Genomic DNA, 20,211 nt, shown 5'->3' on the forward strand with positions numbered 1-20,211 from the left:
CACACACACACACACACACACACACACACACACACACACACACACACACACAAAACAGCAGCAAACACAAACATGCGCACACACTCCTTCAACTCTAGACAGTAAGCTGGTATGAAGGAAGCTGTCTCTGCTTGCAGGCCTTCTAGTAACACATTTCGACGCATCTATAAAATCTGGAAAGTGCAGTGTGATTAAGCTAATTAAAGGCAAGCATTGACTATGTCTGACTGCTTTTCTAATAACCAATTGTGGAGCCCTGCCCATCTGCTGGGGCTTAATAATGTCCTCTGAAGTTGTGCCCAGCCCAGGTCTAAAGGTGTTCTGTGGCTCTTCAGCCGTCAGTAGATGATCAAGAGAAGAAAGGCAGAGACTACAGTGCTACTGTAGGCCAGGTGCAGGCCTTCTAGCCTCCATACATGGTAAAGTGACAAGCTTAACCACTTTTCTCAAGAGTCTCTTTTTTCATCCAAACTTATCAGTTTCCCATTCTCAAGGTAAGCGAAAGATCTTCTGGGCTTCAAGGCAATACGGTGAGAAACAAAGTCACCTGATTACTTGCAAAGAGACGGAGATCCACAGATTTGGCAATGCAATACTTAAGGACGTGTTCAGACAGTGTTTTCCAGAGGCGAATTCTCCCATGAACAGATCAGGTATACTGCCAAATTGTGAAAGACATAAAAACATGATCAATCTCATTTTATTTAAATTTAACAAGATTGAAGTGTTAAGAATTTCTGAGATGGTCTTGGCTTGAATAAATCTCTGTGACCACACCTTTTGTTCCAGCTCCAGCTCATACATACTGAAGCAGAGTAAGCATGGGAAAAAGAAAATCTAGATGAGTGATTATTGAATAATTCCAGAATTATTATGATAAATAATGAGAAGCAAATTCCAGGAACATTACTGAGCCTTAGTCTATAGTTTGCATTTTCCCTGATGGTAATATAAATATCATAATGACCAACTGTCTAGCTTTCAATATTACTCAGTTTATTATGACCACTATATTCTGCACAGATGACATACACTATATGTCCAAAAGGTTCTGATGAACGCATTCAGCTACTTTAAGATGCATCCATTACTGACACTCTGGAGCAGATAAGCATGAACTTACCTTGCCTAATGTCAGGTGTGGGATAGAGGGGTATAAAGCCCCCAGCATTGTGCTGTGGAGCAGCGGAACTGAGTTCCATGGAAGGGTGGTGCTCCATCCAGTACGGAGATATTTAACTTTCGTTATAAGAGAAGGGAAGGGTTTATATATACACACACACACACACACACACACACATATATATATAAGCATTAGTAAAACAATAAAACAAACCATAACAATATTGCCAATTATCAAGCTAACTGATTACATTGACTGCAGTCTCAAAGCTAGAAGAGTGCTGTAAAGACTATACTCCTACAGACTGAAACACAAACAGCAGTACAGAGCACAGAGCAATCTCTCAGCTGGCCTAATTGGCCAGCGGCCCACTTTCCCCACCAGCCTGTTAATGTGTTTTGCTCTCTGACTTCCTCTCCTGCTCGTTTCCCTGTTTCTTCAACACATCTACATGGCCATGATAGGTGTATTAGCATCTGCCCTTCGCGCTACTCCAAACTTCGTGCTGCATGCAGGAAAGCACTGCTCATGATGGGGGTTCTAATCACGCCACTCTTTCTTAGGCAGGCCAGGGCTGAATGCCTGCCACGTTGCCATGACGTTCGGCTCGACGTGACCCTGTAGAATGTTTTCAGGGCTTCTGAAAAGACAGGAAGTTTGACGGAGCTGCAGCAAATGAAACAGATCACTGTGTTCACTTGTTACTTTATCAGTCCCCACAGCTATGATCCACTACCACCATCAGTGTTTATACTTCACGACAAACTCTCAAAGACCACAAAACTGAACCACTGCAGAGGCTTCATTACACCAGCTAGCGTGGAAACTGACAGTGAAACGAGATCACAAGACAGCATCCGTAAAAGGCTCAAAATAGAGATTGGTTGAGAAGTTGCAACTATATATAGATCAATGTAGTTACTATATTTAGCTTTGGGCCTTGTGGATGAGAATAACTTCATCTGACTTCATTTCATGTGGTGCTCAAGTAAACCATCAGCTGATTGCTGGAAGTGGATGAGAGATTTAGTCACTAGCTTCCCGCATTATGTACATTAGATTCAATTTAGACTGTGGGAAACTTTCCAGAGGGCTTTGGTGATAGTCGCTAAAAAGGGTGAAGTGAGGGTCGAAAGAGGTTCCTTAGTGCCTCTATAAGTACGCTATTTAAGGTTTGTCTGAACAACAACAATGTCCTATGTATTTGTCTTGGCATAGCTGAATAAAAGAAAGAGTTCGCTACATGGAAATGGCATGCTGTGAAGCCCAAACACAAGCAAGATGGAACATGTCGATTTTAAACCCCTAAAATTTTTATGGGTCTACACACATTATATTTACACCCTCAAAGTCTACATACACTCAGCCCACTAGCAACAGCCATTCATAGGTCTATTCAAAGCTGTGATAGGGTGAAACACAACAGCCACCTCAGGAGACTAGGGTGTTTCTGATACCTTATATGTCCAAATGTTTGTAGACACCCCTTGTAATGAATGCATTCATTAACAAATGCTTTGATAAGTTGCACCCATTCCTGACACAGATGTGCAAATGCACATACACAGCTTGTCTAGTCTGTGGTGAAGTATTGCCAATACCTCTGGGATGAGGTGAGAAGTTGTGATGGGCATGAGGTAGGGTGGTCATCATCCAACGTCCTGACCTCACTTATGCTTGTGCTGCTGAAAGCAATCAAATCCTCACAGCGATGCTCCTAGAAAGTCTAGTGGGAAGCCTTCCCTGGACAGTGTAGATAGTTACTAACATGAAAGCAAGATAAACTAAAACTACCCTTGATTTTGGAAGAACCAATGAACGAGCAAGTGTCCCAATACTTTTGTCTGTATAGTGTACTTCTTGACAGTTTTCCAAGGCGAGCATGCACATTAGCTCCGGGCTAATAAAAGTCAGGGAAGCAAGCAGATACCACGCTGGCCTAAAAGCTAACATGGCTACAATCTCTTCACCCTTTCCTCTTGCCGAGAGGACAGCAACAGTATCCGATTATTAATAATTACACAAATAACTACAAAAAAATAATTACAATGTTCTTGTCACTAAAAACAAAGCTGTGCTATGCTACAATTTGAGATAAGCTAGCCAGAGCAGAGCACCCCCCCCCTCCCCATGAACCCTCCATTAAGAGAAAATCATGTTTCGTTTTGAGGCAAAATAACAGGGTTGTACATAGGCTTGTAAAACTGCATCTCAGCAATGCAACCCCAACCAGTCACAAACTTACTATTTATACATTACACAGCTACTTTTAATACTTTTTAATAATTATGTTCGTAGTAGTAATAGGTAGTAGTGTGTGTGTGTGTGTGTGTGTGTGTGTGTGTGTATATGTGTGACTGGAGCAGATCACATTCTGCATGAACGTCCCCAAAGCTGATATTTGGTCATAGGCTTATTTAACAAACACAGACAATATTTTACAGTGTCATATTTTTACAGAACACATGGTTTAAACGTTTAAGGTCTACATAACAAGCAACTAGTGGAACCCCTCTTTAACAGCTAAATAGAAAATAGCTAACGACATATATTTTAGCCGTTTATACTCTGCGGCAGACACTAAACATTACACTTCCTCCACCCTGCTTCACAGTTGGGATTTTGGTGTTGCTGTGCAGTGTTTTTTCCTGACAACACTGCGCTTTGTCTAATCTATTCACAAAACAGTGCATCAGTTGTGCTGTGTAATATCCAGGTGGTCTTTAGGTGGCAATGATTTTTCTTTTTAGAGCAGTGGTTTCCTCTGTGGTTGCCGCTCATGAAAACCACTTGTTTAGTGTTTTTCTAATATAGACATACATACATTATCAAGTACAAGCGACGCATGCAGATCTCAAGCCGTCACACCAGGGTTTTCATCACTTGTTTTGAAGATTCTACAGTGCGTCCTTGTCCTTCTGATATTTGTAGAACGCAGAGGAGCAGCAACACTGCTGAACTTTCATTTATAAACTGTCTAGTCATAGAAGGGGCCCAAATGTTTATTCTTGAGCTTTAACAATCTTTCTGCGGAGTTAAAAATGTCTTGCTTGTTAAACAGGAGCGTCCTTATTTATTAATATATTTCTGCAATTGTGCTTATTCTTATGATTTTGATGAAGATTAGATCACCGGCAATCCATATATACACACACACACACACACACACACATTTCAGACTCTATTAATAGCTTATCTAATGAATTTTGAAACATTTATCAGCAGAAACACTGCATCAACAACATAAAGGATGTGGCGTTTATCTCTCCCTACATAGAGGATACAATAATCAGGGGGGAGTCTATGTAAAGTAAATACATAAATAAATAAACAGATGAGAAAAGGGTTGTGGTGGTGGTGGTGGGGGGGGGGGTTTAAAGCCTTTTCAGTGCATCTGGGTGGCACTGTCCTCAGATGCCTTGGGGTTCTTTGTCACAAGTGTTGCGAGGTGATTTAAGATGACTCTCTCCTAATCCTGACATGTTTGTCCTCTTCTGTATCCTCAACAGCCCTTCACTGGGCCATTCCAGGTTAGAGCTGATAAACTCTCTATGTTGTGGGTAGCACATTGTTTAAAAACATACCTCATGAGGAAGGAAGCAGACTAACCCCTGCGAGGACGGGTGCAAGTCTGTTGTGCATATGTGTGTGCGCAAGTGTCTGTATGAGAGAAAGCATAGCAGAAACAGTGTGTGCTTCAGCTTGTCCCTCTGTGACTTCAACATGCAAGTGTGACATTATTATGAAGCTGATCCTATACAACAAGCCAGAGGTTAAAGGGAACATCAGACTCCTGCCATGGTAGAATAACAGCTGTGCCAGCTTAGGACAAAACATTCAGTCCTTTGCTGCTGAGGTCCCTGTTGTAAGATGCCCATGCACAATCAGAGAGAGAGAGAGAGAGAGAGAGAGAGAGAGAGAGAGAGAGAGAGAGAGAGAGAGAGAGAGAGAGAGAGAGAGAGAGAGAGAGAGAGAGAGAGAGAGAGAGAGAGAGAGAGAGAGAGAGAGACCGACCACTGGTACAAGAAAAACAGGAAAGGGAAGGTTCCAGTGATATGTGCTGCGTGAGTCCAAAGCTGAGGGTTCAGCCCACTTTGGAGTATGTAAATGCATTGAAAATAAACAGCTATGTGAAATTACACATTATCTTTCACCAAAAGTGCATAACCCCCCCTCAGCTAAACTGCAAAGATAAGACAAGAAAAAAACAACAACAAAAAAACATCATCACCACACTTGACAGCCATGTCCCAAACAAATCATTACTCCTCCCTGGTGACAAAAATTGCATAAGGATAAAAGCCTAGACAGCTCTCTCTCACACATTACGAGATGTCAGGTCAAATCCAGACACAGTAATGACACAAACGAGTAAACAAATAGAGCAGCACAGATGCAACAGTCTCTGGGTGATGCAAGCTCAAATGAGGTCACTGCCAGAAGCAGGACTGGCCCACATAGCGAAAGGCCGCCAGGCTGCAACGAGGGCTCCATCTGCATCCTTGTAGCACTGAAAGGTCTGGAAGAGCAGGTCACCTATAAGAGAGGTCACTCCGAGACAGAAATGTCCCCATATCAACTGCATATCAACTTGTGGGGAGGCTGGGGGATACTGTGGTAACATTATGTTTTGGGGCTGTTTTGATGCCAGTGGAGCTGGTGCAAAGTGGTTGGAATAATAAAGAAGGAGGGCTCCCTTCTTTATACTTTTGATGATGTGATGCAAATTTAGCACCAACAACTCTCGGAAATTCAGAAATTGTGTCTCTTAAGTGACAACCCATTCCCAGCATATCCTCATGCATCTCAGATGTTTCTCATACACTCCTTCTGAACAGATCCAATAGCTTTGTATGTTTTCAAGATACCATTGGTTACCAATTCATGTGGGATGCCAGAGCTGAATGATATACACCCACACACACCCACACATTACTGCCTGTCTACACGCAATGATGACGCTCTGCAGCTTGTGTCACCCCTTTGAGCTACTGAGCAAAGAGAGTATTTCCAGACTCTCCATCTCCACTCAAGCACAGGCAGTCGATGGCTGACCCTGATCTGATAAAAAAAAGCAGCTGATTCTAAAAGAGGAGACAGAACTAGAACCAAGGGCTCTCCTCCCACACCCACCAATTGCATAAGAGCAGGTCACACCAACGCAAATTGAAATGGCGTCAGACAGAGACTACACTGCACAGCTACATGGAAATGTAGAGATGTTCTAAGCAGGACAGGTATTCCCTGTCTCAGAGTCCTAAGGCCTAAGGGAAAGTACTGAATTTCCGACCAAGCTCAAGGTCTAGAATTCGAGGCAAGAAAATACAAAATTGAGAAAATACATGCAAATGGACATGAGTGTAATTCAGATCCATGTCCCGGTTATAACTAAACACTACAATATTAACCATCTACTGTATGTGTGAGATACACAGACACACACACTCCCATGAAACAAGAAACAATATCTGACTGGTTTGTTTTAGTTAAAACTGCCTGGCTGAAACCATGCTGTCCTCCCAACAGATTAATTGGGCATGACCACAGGCTAAGCATATGTAACATGGGTCAAATGGGTGGGCTAAGCTTAGCACTATTTAATTCAAAACACAAAGAACTCTCCAGGGCTATCTGCAGATGGGAAAGGCAGCAGAGATTTTGTTATTAGTGAATAAAATGGTGAATGCCCATCATGTCCCATTCACACCCACAGACAGCTTCATTACAAGAAAGGTTGACAGCATCCTAATTATGCAACCAACAGCATTAGTCTGCTTAAGAGCCCCATTCACTCCCAGTGCTGCCAAAGACCACCACAACAATACTGATCTGGCATTCAACAGTTTGTATGTGCTAGGTGTTTGGCATTTTGTACATAAATATAAGTTTATGTGAAATTTCTATGACCACTTTCAAAATCAGACGAACAATGGTCCACATGATTCCTTAGTGAAAGCCATCCAACTTGAGGCGAAATAGGTCAACGGCTGCCTTCTGAAGAGTGTGTGAGAACTACCAGTGATAGCCTGTCTTAGGGCTGGACAATTACAGTAGATTGCACATATGGGAACATTAAGGCAAGTGTTGTACGCTCCCAGGCCTGTACACAGAACACAGAGGATTTGGAAGAGATCCAGTCAGCAGGGGCCACAGTGACTGGCTTTGCTTAAACCATGGTCCCTCCACAGGCCTGTAAAAGAGCCCACGTTAGCAGGTTAGAGTGTTTACCCAGCCTGCACTAGCAGCGCAGCAAAGCGTCCCAGAAATGGCAATGGAGCAGTGCTGTATCTAGAGAACAGGCATCAAGGGTAAACAAATGTCACATGCTTTGTGTTTCATTAGCATTTTATGCTCACACGTGTCTCTTTTTCTATTGATGAATCTATTGATTCTTTTGTCAATAAATCTAATTGATTAATTTTCTTCCAAAAAAATTAAGCTGAGCATTTTAAATTATTTTATTTTGAGAAAACCGTCACTAAAGGTATTGGTAAACGTCTCATATTATTATGCTGCTCAACAAGGAGTGCATTTAGTGGATTTACAAAGCTTCCCCACCAATTAATAAAGAATAATACTTTCTGCAAACGCAAGTGTTTAAGATATAAAAAGCTAAAGTTAAAATATTGATGTTGACGTAATCAACTACAACGACCTAGTACAGAAGCCATGAAGCATTACGATTTTCCAATATGCCTGCTGAGTGAATGGTCAACAAATGCATGCTGTAGCTGTCACTCTGCACACATGTCACACAGTGGAAGTAGGTGTGAAACAAGCCATAGTGGAGTCCAATGCAAATCTGCACAGAACCCACTTGCACTCCACCTAGGGCCACCCAGGGCCACATGCTGAGCCACGGGCCGAAGGGCTGTCAATGGGTCCACAAATGGAAAACAAACTAAAATCAATGGTCTGGAAAAACAAGTCCCAGCTAATTACAGGAAGAGGGGTTAGGTTAGTGGAAGGGAACGTTGTTACCTCTTCATGGGCCTCGATGGGATCTATAGAGGCCAATTGGGGGGGTGAAGTAAAGGGAGGGGGTAGCTGGTCACACGGTTTCAGCACATGTATATTTGAATGGAGAAGAGCTGGGACTAAAAGAAGCTGGTCTTCCTGAAGCTCACTGAGCGAGAGAAGCTCGTCTCCGGCCCCTCCTCCCCGCTTCACTGTCCCATCTAACTGCTCTGCTTTCTGCTCGGGCATATGCAGCGTTATTACTCCTGCCTCTCATTCTGATTTCTCCAGTCTTGCTATTATTAGCTGCCTCTGATATCCAAGTCCACAGAGGCTTCCTCCGTCAGCCTCCACTTACCCAACATTCACTGCTCTGCACTGAAGTGCTTTGGGTTTTTGCTAGCTAGAGCTAAAGGGGTTCAGTCTGTAAAGTCCCAGAACTGCAACTGAATTGCAAACTGAAGTGAACGTCCTTTCATTATATTCAATTTCACATCAATAATATAAAAAAGGTAAATATATTTTTCTAAAAACAGAAGAACAAGGCGAGAAGATGGATGTGAAAAAAGACTGCTCGGTAGTAAATAAAAAATATTTACCTTTTGAAGGCTGGTAGGATTAAGCTGCGTCTTATCGATGATTTTTATGGCCACCTGCAGGAAATAATGATGACAAATTGTGTTACTGATATAGCGGCTTACTGAGAACAGGCAAAAAGCCAAAGACTCACTAGAGAAGTATGGATATAGAAGTAGTGTAGCCTTCATCTCAAAGCTTCACTTAACTTTTTAGGGTATTCTCTATCTAAAAGTCAAGAGAACCACAGAAAAAGAAAGGCAAAGAACGAGAGACAGAGACAGATAGAGAGAGGTTCCTAATCCCCTTCCTGTGAATCCCACACTATTCATGTTTTTGTCCTTTCCTTCATTTAGGGCTTTTGATTTAATTCATTAACCAAGCTGTGCCCAAGTAGGAGAAACACACTGCTGGAGAGCATGGGCTCTCCAGGACCATCTTTTATAACCACTAGTCTGAGAGACGCTGCATAGAGTCAAATCATATACAGGTTAAAAAACACAAAAAAAATCAAACAAACAAAAAAAAAAAACCATCAGCCCAAAGCAATATAAAATCCTCAAGGCTGAGCAACCTAAATAACCCACCTCTCGCCCTGTGAGAATGTGTCGCGCCAGTTTGACCTTGGCGAAGTTGCCCTTGCCGATGGTTTTGAGCAGCCGGTAGTTGCCGATATGTGGCTGCTCGTCGGCACAGGAGGCTATGGAGTTCCTGCAGCGTGCTCCGGAGCGGCTGGGCCGCGTGGTAGCCTCATTCCGCCCATCACTGTGTGAGGTGTGCTGTAAATAAACCAAATTAGAGCTCATCAAAAGAGAAAATAGTGCTCCCAAAAGGTGAAACACCTAGGTCACAGTACACAGGCAATCTTTTCAGACAATGCAGAGAAGCAAAGTGGCTCGAAGCACAAAGCTGCTGTCTAAAACTATGTAGTCAGATTAGTACATGTCTACAAGCTATACTAACCCAGGCAATGGCATCACCAGAGACATTTTTATGAAGAAAAATAATATCACAATAGACTACAATATGATTTACTACCACAACTCAAACAATAAACAATAAAAGACAGCGAGAGAAACGAGAGAGATGACATATTGACACAAACAAACCCCTTTATCTAAATCAAGGTGAATTTAGTTTACTATAGGTATTTAATTTTGAGACGTACTAATACTGCAATACAATAGATAAACATTTCAGCACCGTGTTGCACTGTGAGGCACTGATCTGAAGCTGTTTATTCAACTGCACTGACTTTATTTTACTGAATGTCTGGAATTCAAAACTTACTATAATGCTAATTAATAAAGTATAGGTTAAATTCTCTGGCAATTTTCGAATGTTAAATAACCCCTGCCACGTCCCAAAAAAAACCCAATTTCTAAGATTAGCTTAGTTTATTCTCATTTGCCTAGAAAGTAACTAAAGTCAAGCAGAACATGTAAGAACAGACGGAAGCATCACCTAAACTCTGTAATCCTGTACACTGTGGGTATGAATATAGTGCTGTGCAAAAACCCTTCTGAACAGTTAAATTATATTAGCAAAAGAAATGACATGCCCTTTCATAAGGCATTAATCCTACACTGCAATAAAACCCACAAACAAAAGCACTACAGCCTTACACTGTGTTGGACAGAGCATGGTCTGTTTTTGTGTTATGATTTGGCCATTGCTCACAGACTTGACAGCTAAGGAAGGGAAACGTACGTAAATAATGCTGGCTAAAGAAAATGCCTAGCCATTTCCTGGATTTCAGCCCCTACTTCCTCTTTGTAGTGAAAAGTACCAAGGAACATTCAAAATAAAAGAAATGCTCAAAGCCAAAGCACCATTTATGCCAGGCATAAGTGGATCCCAACATCATGAGAATATATAGTTTAAAGCCCTGATGAGAAACTGTGAAAATATGGTCAGTGCAGCCAAACGACTACAGTGTGGTATAGAGTTTCCTCATGAACAGCATTTCCAACATGCTTACTACCACATTATAGTGGCTGGGGTCTAGTAACGTTGTTCTAAGATGTCTGCTGTGGCTCAGAGCTTTAGATCACAATTAGAGGTTTGCGCAGAAACAAAATTGAAGCCCAAATCTGACCCGTAGCCACAGATTTTGGGACTGACCAAAATGGAATTAGCTGACTCAGTCATTTTGTCCCCGTTTTGTACTTCTTATGAACAAAGGCATGCATGAGTCACTGTGAAGTGTTTGTGTTGCTATCAGTTAATTCTGAAAGGCTAAAATGGTTTAACACTGAGTCTATGGAATCTATTTGAGAGCTTTGGAGTTCACATTTTGAGCTTGTCATTTTTCTGAAGTCTTGCCTCATACATTTATCCACAACAAAAAATAAGCCTCCCTGAAGGCGAAAGAGATTGTCATGACTTTTTACTGTAAATCCCTTAAATACGGAGGCCTTTTTACATCACAGGGCTCATTCTTCAGTAATTATGTAGAAAACAATGTAAACTGGCTGTGCTTTTCTTAAGTTCTAGATGTTAGCAATGGGACTGAGTTTATGATATCAATTATGGCTGCACAATGTATCATTTTGGGCAATGTCATCACAGGCATGCTCAATAGTCATATTGCAGGATGTGCAAGCTCATGTAAAAGCAAATTTCATTTGAAGTTAAGTAACTTTTTGCAGCTTGATGGAAAAAGAAAATTTACACCTGTTCTCGTTTTTATGAAATATTTACTACATCGGTCCTATATCGTTACTTTACTTTACTCTTGGATACATGGAGTGCATTATCACGGCATGCTGGATCACTGACTTATATACCAACTGCTTTAGGTAATCATTACGTTTTGCCCAATCGTACCCCTAAACAACATAGGAAGAAATTAAATGAAAAATGCTGAGAATAAATACCAACCAATGTCAACAGAAGCTTCTGTCTAGCTACTTCCCAAAGCAGCCAAAACAACTAAGGCATGATTTCCCAAAGAATAACCAGTAGGTTACATTTTTAACATCAGATATTAGCACTAGAAGGCTTTTTTAAAAAGCAAGCCTGCCAGGGCTGGTTTTAAGGGCTGGTTTCCCCAGACACGGATCAAGCCTAGTCTTGGACAAAACCACAATGCCAACGGTGAATCACCATGGAAAATCCTTTGTAGTTTAGTCTGAGGCTTAATCTGGGTCTGAGAAATGCGCACAAAATACTTCACAGCCTATAGGAAATGTTAAAGCCTCTACATTTGTTTAGTTTGTAGAGACGCGATTAGCCCACACTCTAAAGGCTCATCTGGGCGTCGCTTCGGTTCAAACATTCTGCCAATCCATCTGGAACAGAGGTGCTCAAATTAGCACATAAAGAGTTCAAACAGACAGCTGAGTAATATCTGATGAAGGCTGGGAGAAACACACACAGACAGACGGATACGGTGAACAGGAAAGGACAAGTTGGAGATAACTCTAAACTGACAGTAAAGATATGGACAAAAATATTATGACACCTGCTCATTCGCTATTTTTTAAGACGTCAAAAGTTTTAAAAAGAGCTTATCCTCCTTTTGCTGCTTTTTGATTGCATATAGCAAAAAGAACATTAGTGAGAGGATGAGGTGGGGTGGTGATCATCCAACATCCTGAAAACTCCCCAACTCAACGTATTGGATGGAACCCAATCATTCCAGAGAACAGAGCTCCACTGCTCCAAAGCTCAATGCTGGGGGCTTTATACCCCCTCTAGCCTACACCCGGCATTAGGCATGGTGCCAATAGATTCATGTTTATCTGCTCCAGAGAGTCCTAATCTATTGGCAATACTTCTCAAAAGGTACTAGACAAGCTGTGTGTGTACGCATTTGCACATCTGTGTCACGAATGGGTAAAACTTTTAAGTAGCTGAATGCATTCGTTAAAAGGAGGGGGTCCACAAACATTTGGACATGTAGTGTATTTAAATCCTACCTGAAGAGAATCCCTAACAAGTCATTGTGTGCATCCCTGTAAGCTATATTAGTCATAATATTCAGGTCACGACAAGCTGAGGTAGGCTTAATTCTTAGAGCACTGTTTTTTAAAGGCACAACAAATCATATTCTGTTATCTGCTCGTTAATTTATATGTGACTGGAAGCTGTAGGCCATATGGCTGCCCGGCTTGTGTCAATATCAGAATACAAGAGCACCTACACAGTGTACAGGACCATGGCAGAAAAGGTTAATTTTAGCAGCAGACTGATCACTCCAAGCTCTATGTAAAACTAAATTCCTTTTCACATTAATTAGCATGGTTTTTAAGGTGTCAGTTGACTAAAAGTATGGGTCAAATGCTGTCAAATCAAGCCTTTACCCAGAACTTTCAATTTCTAAAACCAATTTTCTCCAGCCCAGCCTTCAAACTTTAATTCCTATAATCCACTGTCTTTTGTGGTAAGCTGTACACAGATGAAAACGAACGCCACACTAAACGTAATGACCATGCATTTAGCTATAAAAACGTACTGTTATTACCTAAACCAGATATGAATCCCCTGAAACAAGCATATTCCTGCGCCCTGTCCTGACCACCAACATAGGTCACACATTCATACACAGTCTGATACACTATTGATCAGTCGAAATGCCCCCAGCCTTATCTCCACATCTCTGACAAGCTTCCACAAGCTCTTCTCTTGCTGACCTCTATCAAAACCCCAAGAAAGATGCAGCGGACCTAGGAGTCCGCCTTGCTGAAACCAGACGCCAGACATACAGCCTCTAAAAAATGGTCCGAATTAACATAAACATGTACATGAGACCTGGCTACAATGCGGTGAAATGTCCACATATTGTAAATATGCAATTCTCAGGTTTTCGAGAGGACAGTCACCATGTACTTTCCGGTGTAAGAACATCCGTCACCTTTTCTTTTCTCCCCCTTTTTTTAATTAATGTCACTCCTGTAAGACCCGTCTTTGCGTTTATCTAAAAACCAAAGGTGGAAGAAATTGGAAAAAAGAAAGCAATTGTATGTCTATAGAATATATTGCATTTAAAAATCATTCATCAACGTTAACTCAGAGTTAAGAATGATTTTGACGACAATGATTCACTCCAAATCTAACACCCTCCTTTTAAAGAGTAAACATAGCTTAAATATATACATATTGGTCTGTATCGCGTCTGCAGTATCAAGACCCTCCGAATGCAATTATTTCTTATGAAGTTGTAGATTTAGAATAACAAACACCTGCACACAGCCACATCTTCGGATAATAAGACCTTCTACAGACTTTTCAGGTCCAGTCCTCCTTCAAAGACAGATCTGACTAATAACTCACCCCAGAACACAAAAGGCTGCTATGTCTAACTGTCCAAGATCACAAGTCGATAATGAACATCCTAAATCCAACGAAATGATTCACGATATGTCAAAACTGCCAGTAGAAAAGTTTGCAAATCCTTACTATCGTTTTTCTTCATCTCCCCAATTAAGTCTCCTGTTAAGCCCCTGTAACTTACTATGGTGATGCGGTGTCTCTTGACCGAGTGGGAGCCCTTCATCCTAGCATTGGAAATGGGAATGGCAAGAGAACAGACAGCTACTCCGTTTTTGTGCTGGCAGCTCATTGATCCAGCAGCACTGGCCGGAGCTCACAGGAGCGTGAAACACATTTCGCATATCGGGCACCTACTCTTGTCCAGAGAGGGAGGGTGTAGAGGGAGCGGGGGGGAGGGAGCCCCCCTCCAACCTGCCAAAGGCTCTCCGAGTTCTCTGCACTCAGGAACAGCCCACTAAGAAAGAGTGCCAGCAGCCAGGTAGGTTTAACTTACACCTCCTCTCACCTGCTTCACCACACTACACTACCCATATCCGCTATACAGTGAGAAGAGGGAACCCCAATAACCGCCTGCTGCTCAGTGTGGACTTCAGGACTTGCTCTCGGTCACTTACAAACTGTTGAGCTTTGACTTTACGACAATGAAGGGGCATTTTGGTGGGTCCCCAAACAGGCTCATTAGATAGATGCAGAGCAAGAGGAGCAACAGGAAGCTGGAGGTCGGGCAAACTTGACCAGAGTGAGGGTTAACATTAGAAGCGTGTCCTGCTGACGGACAGGACGACCCTGCTCATCATCGGCACGGGTCTTAGTAGTGGTGCTTCAGTGGGCAGCGCCGTTCCCACGGCAGATCTTGAAGTTTTCAGAAAAGTTGACTGCAGCTAGCTGCTCAGACGGTGCCTAAATCACACCGCTAGCTAAGACTGGAGTGGATACTCACATTTTCGGTGTCCCGCTCATTGACAGTAGGCAGTGGTGTTCTGGTTGACATTTTAACACGTCTCGGTCCCCAAACTGCTGCTTCTCCTCCTCCTCCTCCTCCTCCTGCTGCTGCTGCTGCTACTCTCTCCTCACAGAGTCCCGTTTAACTGCAGCACCTTAGTCCGAGGGGTGGACAGAAGAAGCAGGTATCGTGCAGCCGAAGATGATGGTGATGACCATCGATTCGGAGCCACATCGACCGCAGTCCGAGGAGAAGTTCAGCACTACTTCTCAGCACGGTTGAACGCCGGAAGACACCGCGACTCCACATTAATGGAGCCGCATTACAGCAGCGCACACCCGGCGAACCTCCGCAGCCTCGACCGCATGAGTCCCACACCCGCACAGAAAAGCTGTTTACTGAGTTTTCAAACTTAAAACCAACGAGTGAGAAAGTGAGAGGCCCTCAAAACTGCACCCAGCGTTCAGAGCAGCAGCAGCAGCAGCAGCAGCAGAAGGGGAGGGGAAGAGGAGGAGGAGGAGGAGGAGGAGGAGAGAGGGAGCTCCCAGCAACCGGTTCCAGAGTTCCGCTGCCGCCGTGCTTAGTTTGAGCGCCGGGAAATGTTCGAAGTCCGACGGGCGACACCTTCCTCTCCCGGGGGAGTTAATGCTGAGGAACGCCTGAGTTGTTTTCCTTGATATTCCTCACATCCCAAACACTGACAACTGCACTACTAGACTACCCAATCCAAGATGGCCGCTCGTCCGCTGAGAGACCCGAGCCGAGCCAGGCCAAGCCAAACCCAGCGCAGGCGCCGGAAGTGAGCGCAGAGGCAACTCGCAGCTCATTGGAACAGCGGCGGCGCGAGCGCTGTTTGTTGTTGCTAGGGTGATTACGAGCGCCCGGGCTTCCTCATCTCCACTGCTTCATCATTTACCCCCAAACTACACAGTGGTGGCCTGTACACCCACGAGGCCGGACCTATTGATGAATTCATTATTAATTATTGATTGATTGATTGATTGATTGATTAATTAATTCATCAAAAGAGAGGTTGTTGAGATGAGTGTATGGCCAGAAACCCCAATGAATCGGTTCTTTTGAACCACTGTCAATAAATGGATCATTTCAAAAAGGGGTGAATTTATATATTTATATATATATTTGTAGTATTTTAACAGAGTTTGCTGTCCAAACCTACACACTAACTGAGCACTTTATTACTGAGTAGGGCCTCAATTTGCTCTCAAAAACAGCCTACTGGTCTATGTTGGTATGACTGCATCACACATTTCCTGCAGATGTTTGTAGGAGCAACTTCATGCTCTGAATCTCCTGTTCTACCACATCCCAAAGGCGTTCAGCTGGATTCAGATCTAGTGACTGGATCTGAAGAAGGCCCTGAAGAACACTGGACTCATTGTCATGTTCATCAAACCAGTTTGAGATGACTTTTGCACATGGTCAGCAACACTACTCTACAACATAGGTTGTGTGGCATTCAAGCAATGATTGATTGGTATTAACGGTCCCAAAGTGGGCCAAGAAAACATTCCTCACACCATTGCACTGGAATGAGGAGGTGCACAGGTGTTTCTAATGAAGTGCATGGTGAGTGTATACACGTCTATACAGTGTTCAGTTTTAAGACAGGCAGACATTTTCCTTTCCTTATTTTCTGATTGATTTTTTCCAACTATACATATTATGCAGCCCATGTGTAATAGCATGGTAAGCAGTGCAGTTCTACTGTTCTGTGAAATTTAGCAATGTCAGACTGATGTAGACCTACCCTACACAACCACACAGAGTGAGAGAAAGAGAGATACAGGGGACACAGAGAGAGGGTTTTGTTCTATCTTATGTTTCTCACATGAGAGAGGATGAACCGCACCTTCAGCTGCACTTCCTGTGTGGCTGGTTTCCCATCAAAGGACCTATTCAGAGAGAATGAGAAAATACAAAATGGACAAGGCAAGAGATGTGTAGTGATGCAGTTATTGCAGTTATTTTATTACTTTGATGTACAATTCATCAAAAAATTACAATTCAGTAATGTGAAATAATTGTATTCCCAGTCATTTTATTTTTGCTACTTCAGTGGGCCTACAGTAGGCCTACTTTAACACTTTAACTCAGATATAAATATAGAATTATACTTTACCAAGAATATGTCTAAAGTTTTATCAGTATAGACACCCTATAGCCTGTCTACTTGAAACATACTTTTTGGCTATTATTCCTAAATTGTAATATAAACATATATCTTATATGCTTATTGCATATATATATATATATATATGCAATAAGCATATAAGATATATGTTTGTATTACAATTTAGGAATAATATATATATATATATAATTTATATATATATATATATATATATATATATATATATATATATATATATATATTAGATGGTGCTCCATCATTCCACCGTTCCACTGCTCCATAGCCATGAGCTCCATAGAGTTAACCCTCTAGCTGCTGTTTGGTATCAGGCATGGTAAATTCAGGCTCATGTGTAGCTGCTCCAGGGAAACCCATTCTATTGACAATGCTCAAGGGGCCTGCAAAACACCTGTCAGCAATAGGTGCACCTGAATAGAAGAACCTGAATTAAGAACCACTAAATAAGAGGGGGTATCTGGACACACGTTGTAGGCTGAAACTTGTATTAAAAGGCATATGTTTGGCCACTTTGGGCACTGGGTTTCCTAAATGTGCAGCTCTAACCTAAATGTAATGTACTTTTTTGTTGTGTTACTGTCCTACTGTTTTCACCTCCAACAAGATCTGGACATGCTGGACATGCTGGGCTACCTGAAAAACATCTGTGAAGTGCCTATGGAATGTAAATAACATAATAGAGCACCTAAAATAATAAATATGTTCTCAAGGCAATATTCATGCTCTTTTATTGTCAGATCTAATAGGACCGTTTAGTGCATAACAATTTTTCAAGCAGGGGTGGAAGCTGAAATCCTGCAGGCTTCCTCTTCATGGTTGTATGCTGCTCTCTAGTGGCTCGCTAAAGGTGTTGCTCTTAAGCTTTCTTCGGTGTTGGCAGATGTGGACCGTTAGAAAATCAGCCAAATTAGACAACGTGTAGAATATAAAGAAATCCAGCTAGATTTGACTCCTGCAGTTTACTGGGGGAAGTGAGAGTAAATGTATGACCTACACGACGGTAATCGTAACTGTACGTTCATGGAAAATCATAGACCCCATAGTAAAGGTAAACATGCAGAATCCTTTCCAATAACTGTTCAAACACTACACATACTACACATAGAAAGCAGTTCTGCTGCTCCACTGCCCAGTCCTCTAGCAGATATTTGGCATTGGGCATGGTGGCCTTAAGTTCATGTGTGGCTGCTTCAGAACATCCCATTCTATTGCCAATGATTTATTTTATTCAGTGATTTTAATATACTATGTGCATTTATCATTTTTGTATCTGTGAATCCAATGATAGGGGATAATGGGGGGACAGTGGTGGGCCCAAAATATTACAAATGGACAAAAAATTGATTGGAGTTACATTGTATGAAAGCATCTGGAAATCATGTGTACATGCAAATAAGGTAAACAATAAGATAAGCAATAAAATACACTGTATTGTTTACCTTATGGTTTATGAGGACCTAACAGGAAATGCAAAGCAATAGAAATGTGACACTGGTTATAATATAAAGATGTAAAATATCACCAGGTCTGTAAACTACCACAGTCTGAGCTGAGGGCTGCAAATACAGCAGGGTGATGCAGCGTCAGCTGTGCAAACATTTCCAGAGGGAAAAATGCTTGTTGATTTCTGTGATGGCTGAGGAAGGAGAACTTTTTTCTGTGTGTACTTGATGCATGAGGACTGAACTGATGAAAGATCACATCCAAATACTGGCCCTACTCACAGTCTTTTCAGTTTTCCACCATGCAGACAGTGATAGATATTATCAGATGTCTGATCAGCAGCTGCTTCCTTACTCCGCCTCTGAGGCTATATCATCGTTTAAAAATGTGGGTGACATCTAAGGGTCAAACACTTCCATGTTGAAAGAAGGAAAAGAGACCTTTTGTTCAGGGCCTGCAGTTTTTTCATTGTTCTGTCCCTTTCAAACCTGTGAAAGAGTTAACACACATTGAACAGCTGATATGAACGGTGTTGAGATTTGAGATGGGCAACATTTGCACATTTAGCAAATGGGTTCTACATAGTAGTGAAGAAAGGATTATGTGATCCATTACAATAGTGGAGCCGTGTAGGAGATCTCCCATCACTGGAAAGAACCATTTAGTTTAATTTGAGGGTACAATAGAGATGGATAAGTCTATATTTGATACTGAACGTTTATAAAAGTTGGGAATAAGGACAGATTATGGCTTTTTCTTTTCTTTAAATATGTCCTGGGTGAGAATGTACTCTGTATGTCCATAGGTTTTTAGACACATGCTCTTTTAATGCTCATTTAAAGTGTAAATACCCCCAAATCATACATGTTAATAGGGAGCTTTTGTCCTGCCCTTTGCTACAGCTACAGCCTTTACTCTCCTGGGAAGGCTTGACCGTAGATATGTAGATGACCGTAGATATTTTTTTTCTGCCAAATCAGTAAATGTAAATGTTTGATGCATAATTTTAAACCAAATTCCTAGATCTTTGCTTCTGCTCTGCTTTCTGGTTGCTACTTGTGTCCATTGGTACTACTTTTGACCTTGCTGCTTGTTTTATCTGCATAAGCAAGTATTATCATCTGACTCATGAGTTTTACACTACACCACCTTAACTACCCAACATCTTTTTTTTTGTCTTTTTTTACTAGCCTTAGGCATTATGCAAGAATTAGCATTTCTTGCTCCCCCTACAGTCAGGAACTGTAACCTGCGGTTCGAGCCACCACTAAAAATATACAAAGTTACATACTGCAGTTAGCAGCATGCCGAGCCCAGAGCAGCAATGATAGAGATGCTATTCTCCCATTTACAAGTCAATGGAGCATCACAGTGATTTTGAAGCTGTTATTGTAAGGTCAAAATGCTACATATTGTTATTTGAATACTTTAGTATTGTCAATAAGAACAACACCAGTCCCTTGAGAGAGAACCATGTTCTTTTAGTTCACTTCTCTGACAACTTTACGCTCCACGTCCTCACAGAACACAGCGCTGGGACTTCAACCTTTCTTGATGACAGCTGTGCACATGTTTACATCTGTGTCTGACTAGTTCAACAGACATCCTGGGACTCCTTGGGCCCTTTTTTAGCCATCTTCAGGTGAGCCGTCAACCGCGCACTGTGCAGCTTGATTTAGGGTGTGTCAGTGTGTCTTTGCTATCGCAACGAGGGGAAAA

General features: G+C 42.0%; 1 protein-coding gene across 20 annotated transcripts in view; it reads right to left on the minus strand.

Moving 5' to 3' along the window:
- Positions 1-15,630, minus strand: part of mark3b (MAP/microtubule affinity-regulating kinase 3b) — a 44,543-nt gene extending 28,913 nt beyond the window's left edge. For 5 of the 20 annotated variants that reach the window (XM_072682897.1, XM_072682889.1, XM_072682913.1 and 2 more), the window contains exons 1-3: positions 14,874-15,630; positions 9,244-9,435; positions 8,680-8,733 (exon numbers count right to left, since the gene is read on the minus strand). In XM_072682897.1, the coding sequence (XP_072538998.1) occupies positions 8,680-8,733; positions 9,244-9,435; positions 14,874-14,924 (297 nt within the window). In that variant the 5' untranslated portion in view covers positions 14,925-15,630. The remainder of the gene's footprint in view (positions 1-8,679; positions 8,734-9,243; positions 9,436-14,873) is intronic. The other 15 variants (XM_072682967.1, XM_072682981.1, XM_072682960.1 and 12 more) reach the window with 6 other exon arrangements.
- Positions 15,631-20,211: the final 4,581 nt, after the last annotated feature.

The sequence above is a fragment of the Salminus brasiliensis genome, chromosome 1, assembly GCF_030463535.1.
Source record: "Salminus brasiliensis chromosome 1, fSalBra1.hap2, whole genome shotgun sequence".
NCBI classification, from domain to species: Eukaryota; Metazoa; Chordata; class Actinopteri; order Characiformes; family Bryconidae; genus Salminus; species Salminus brasiliensis.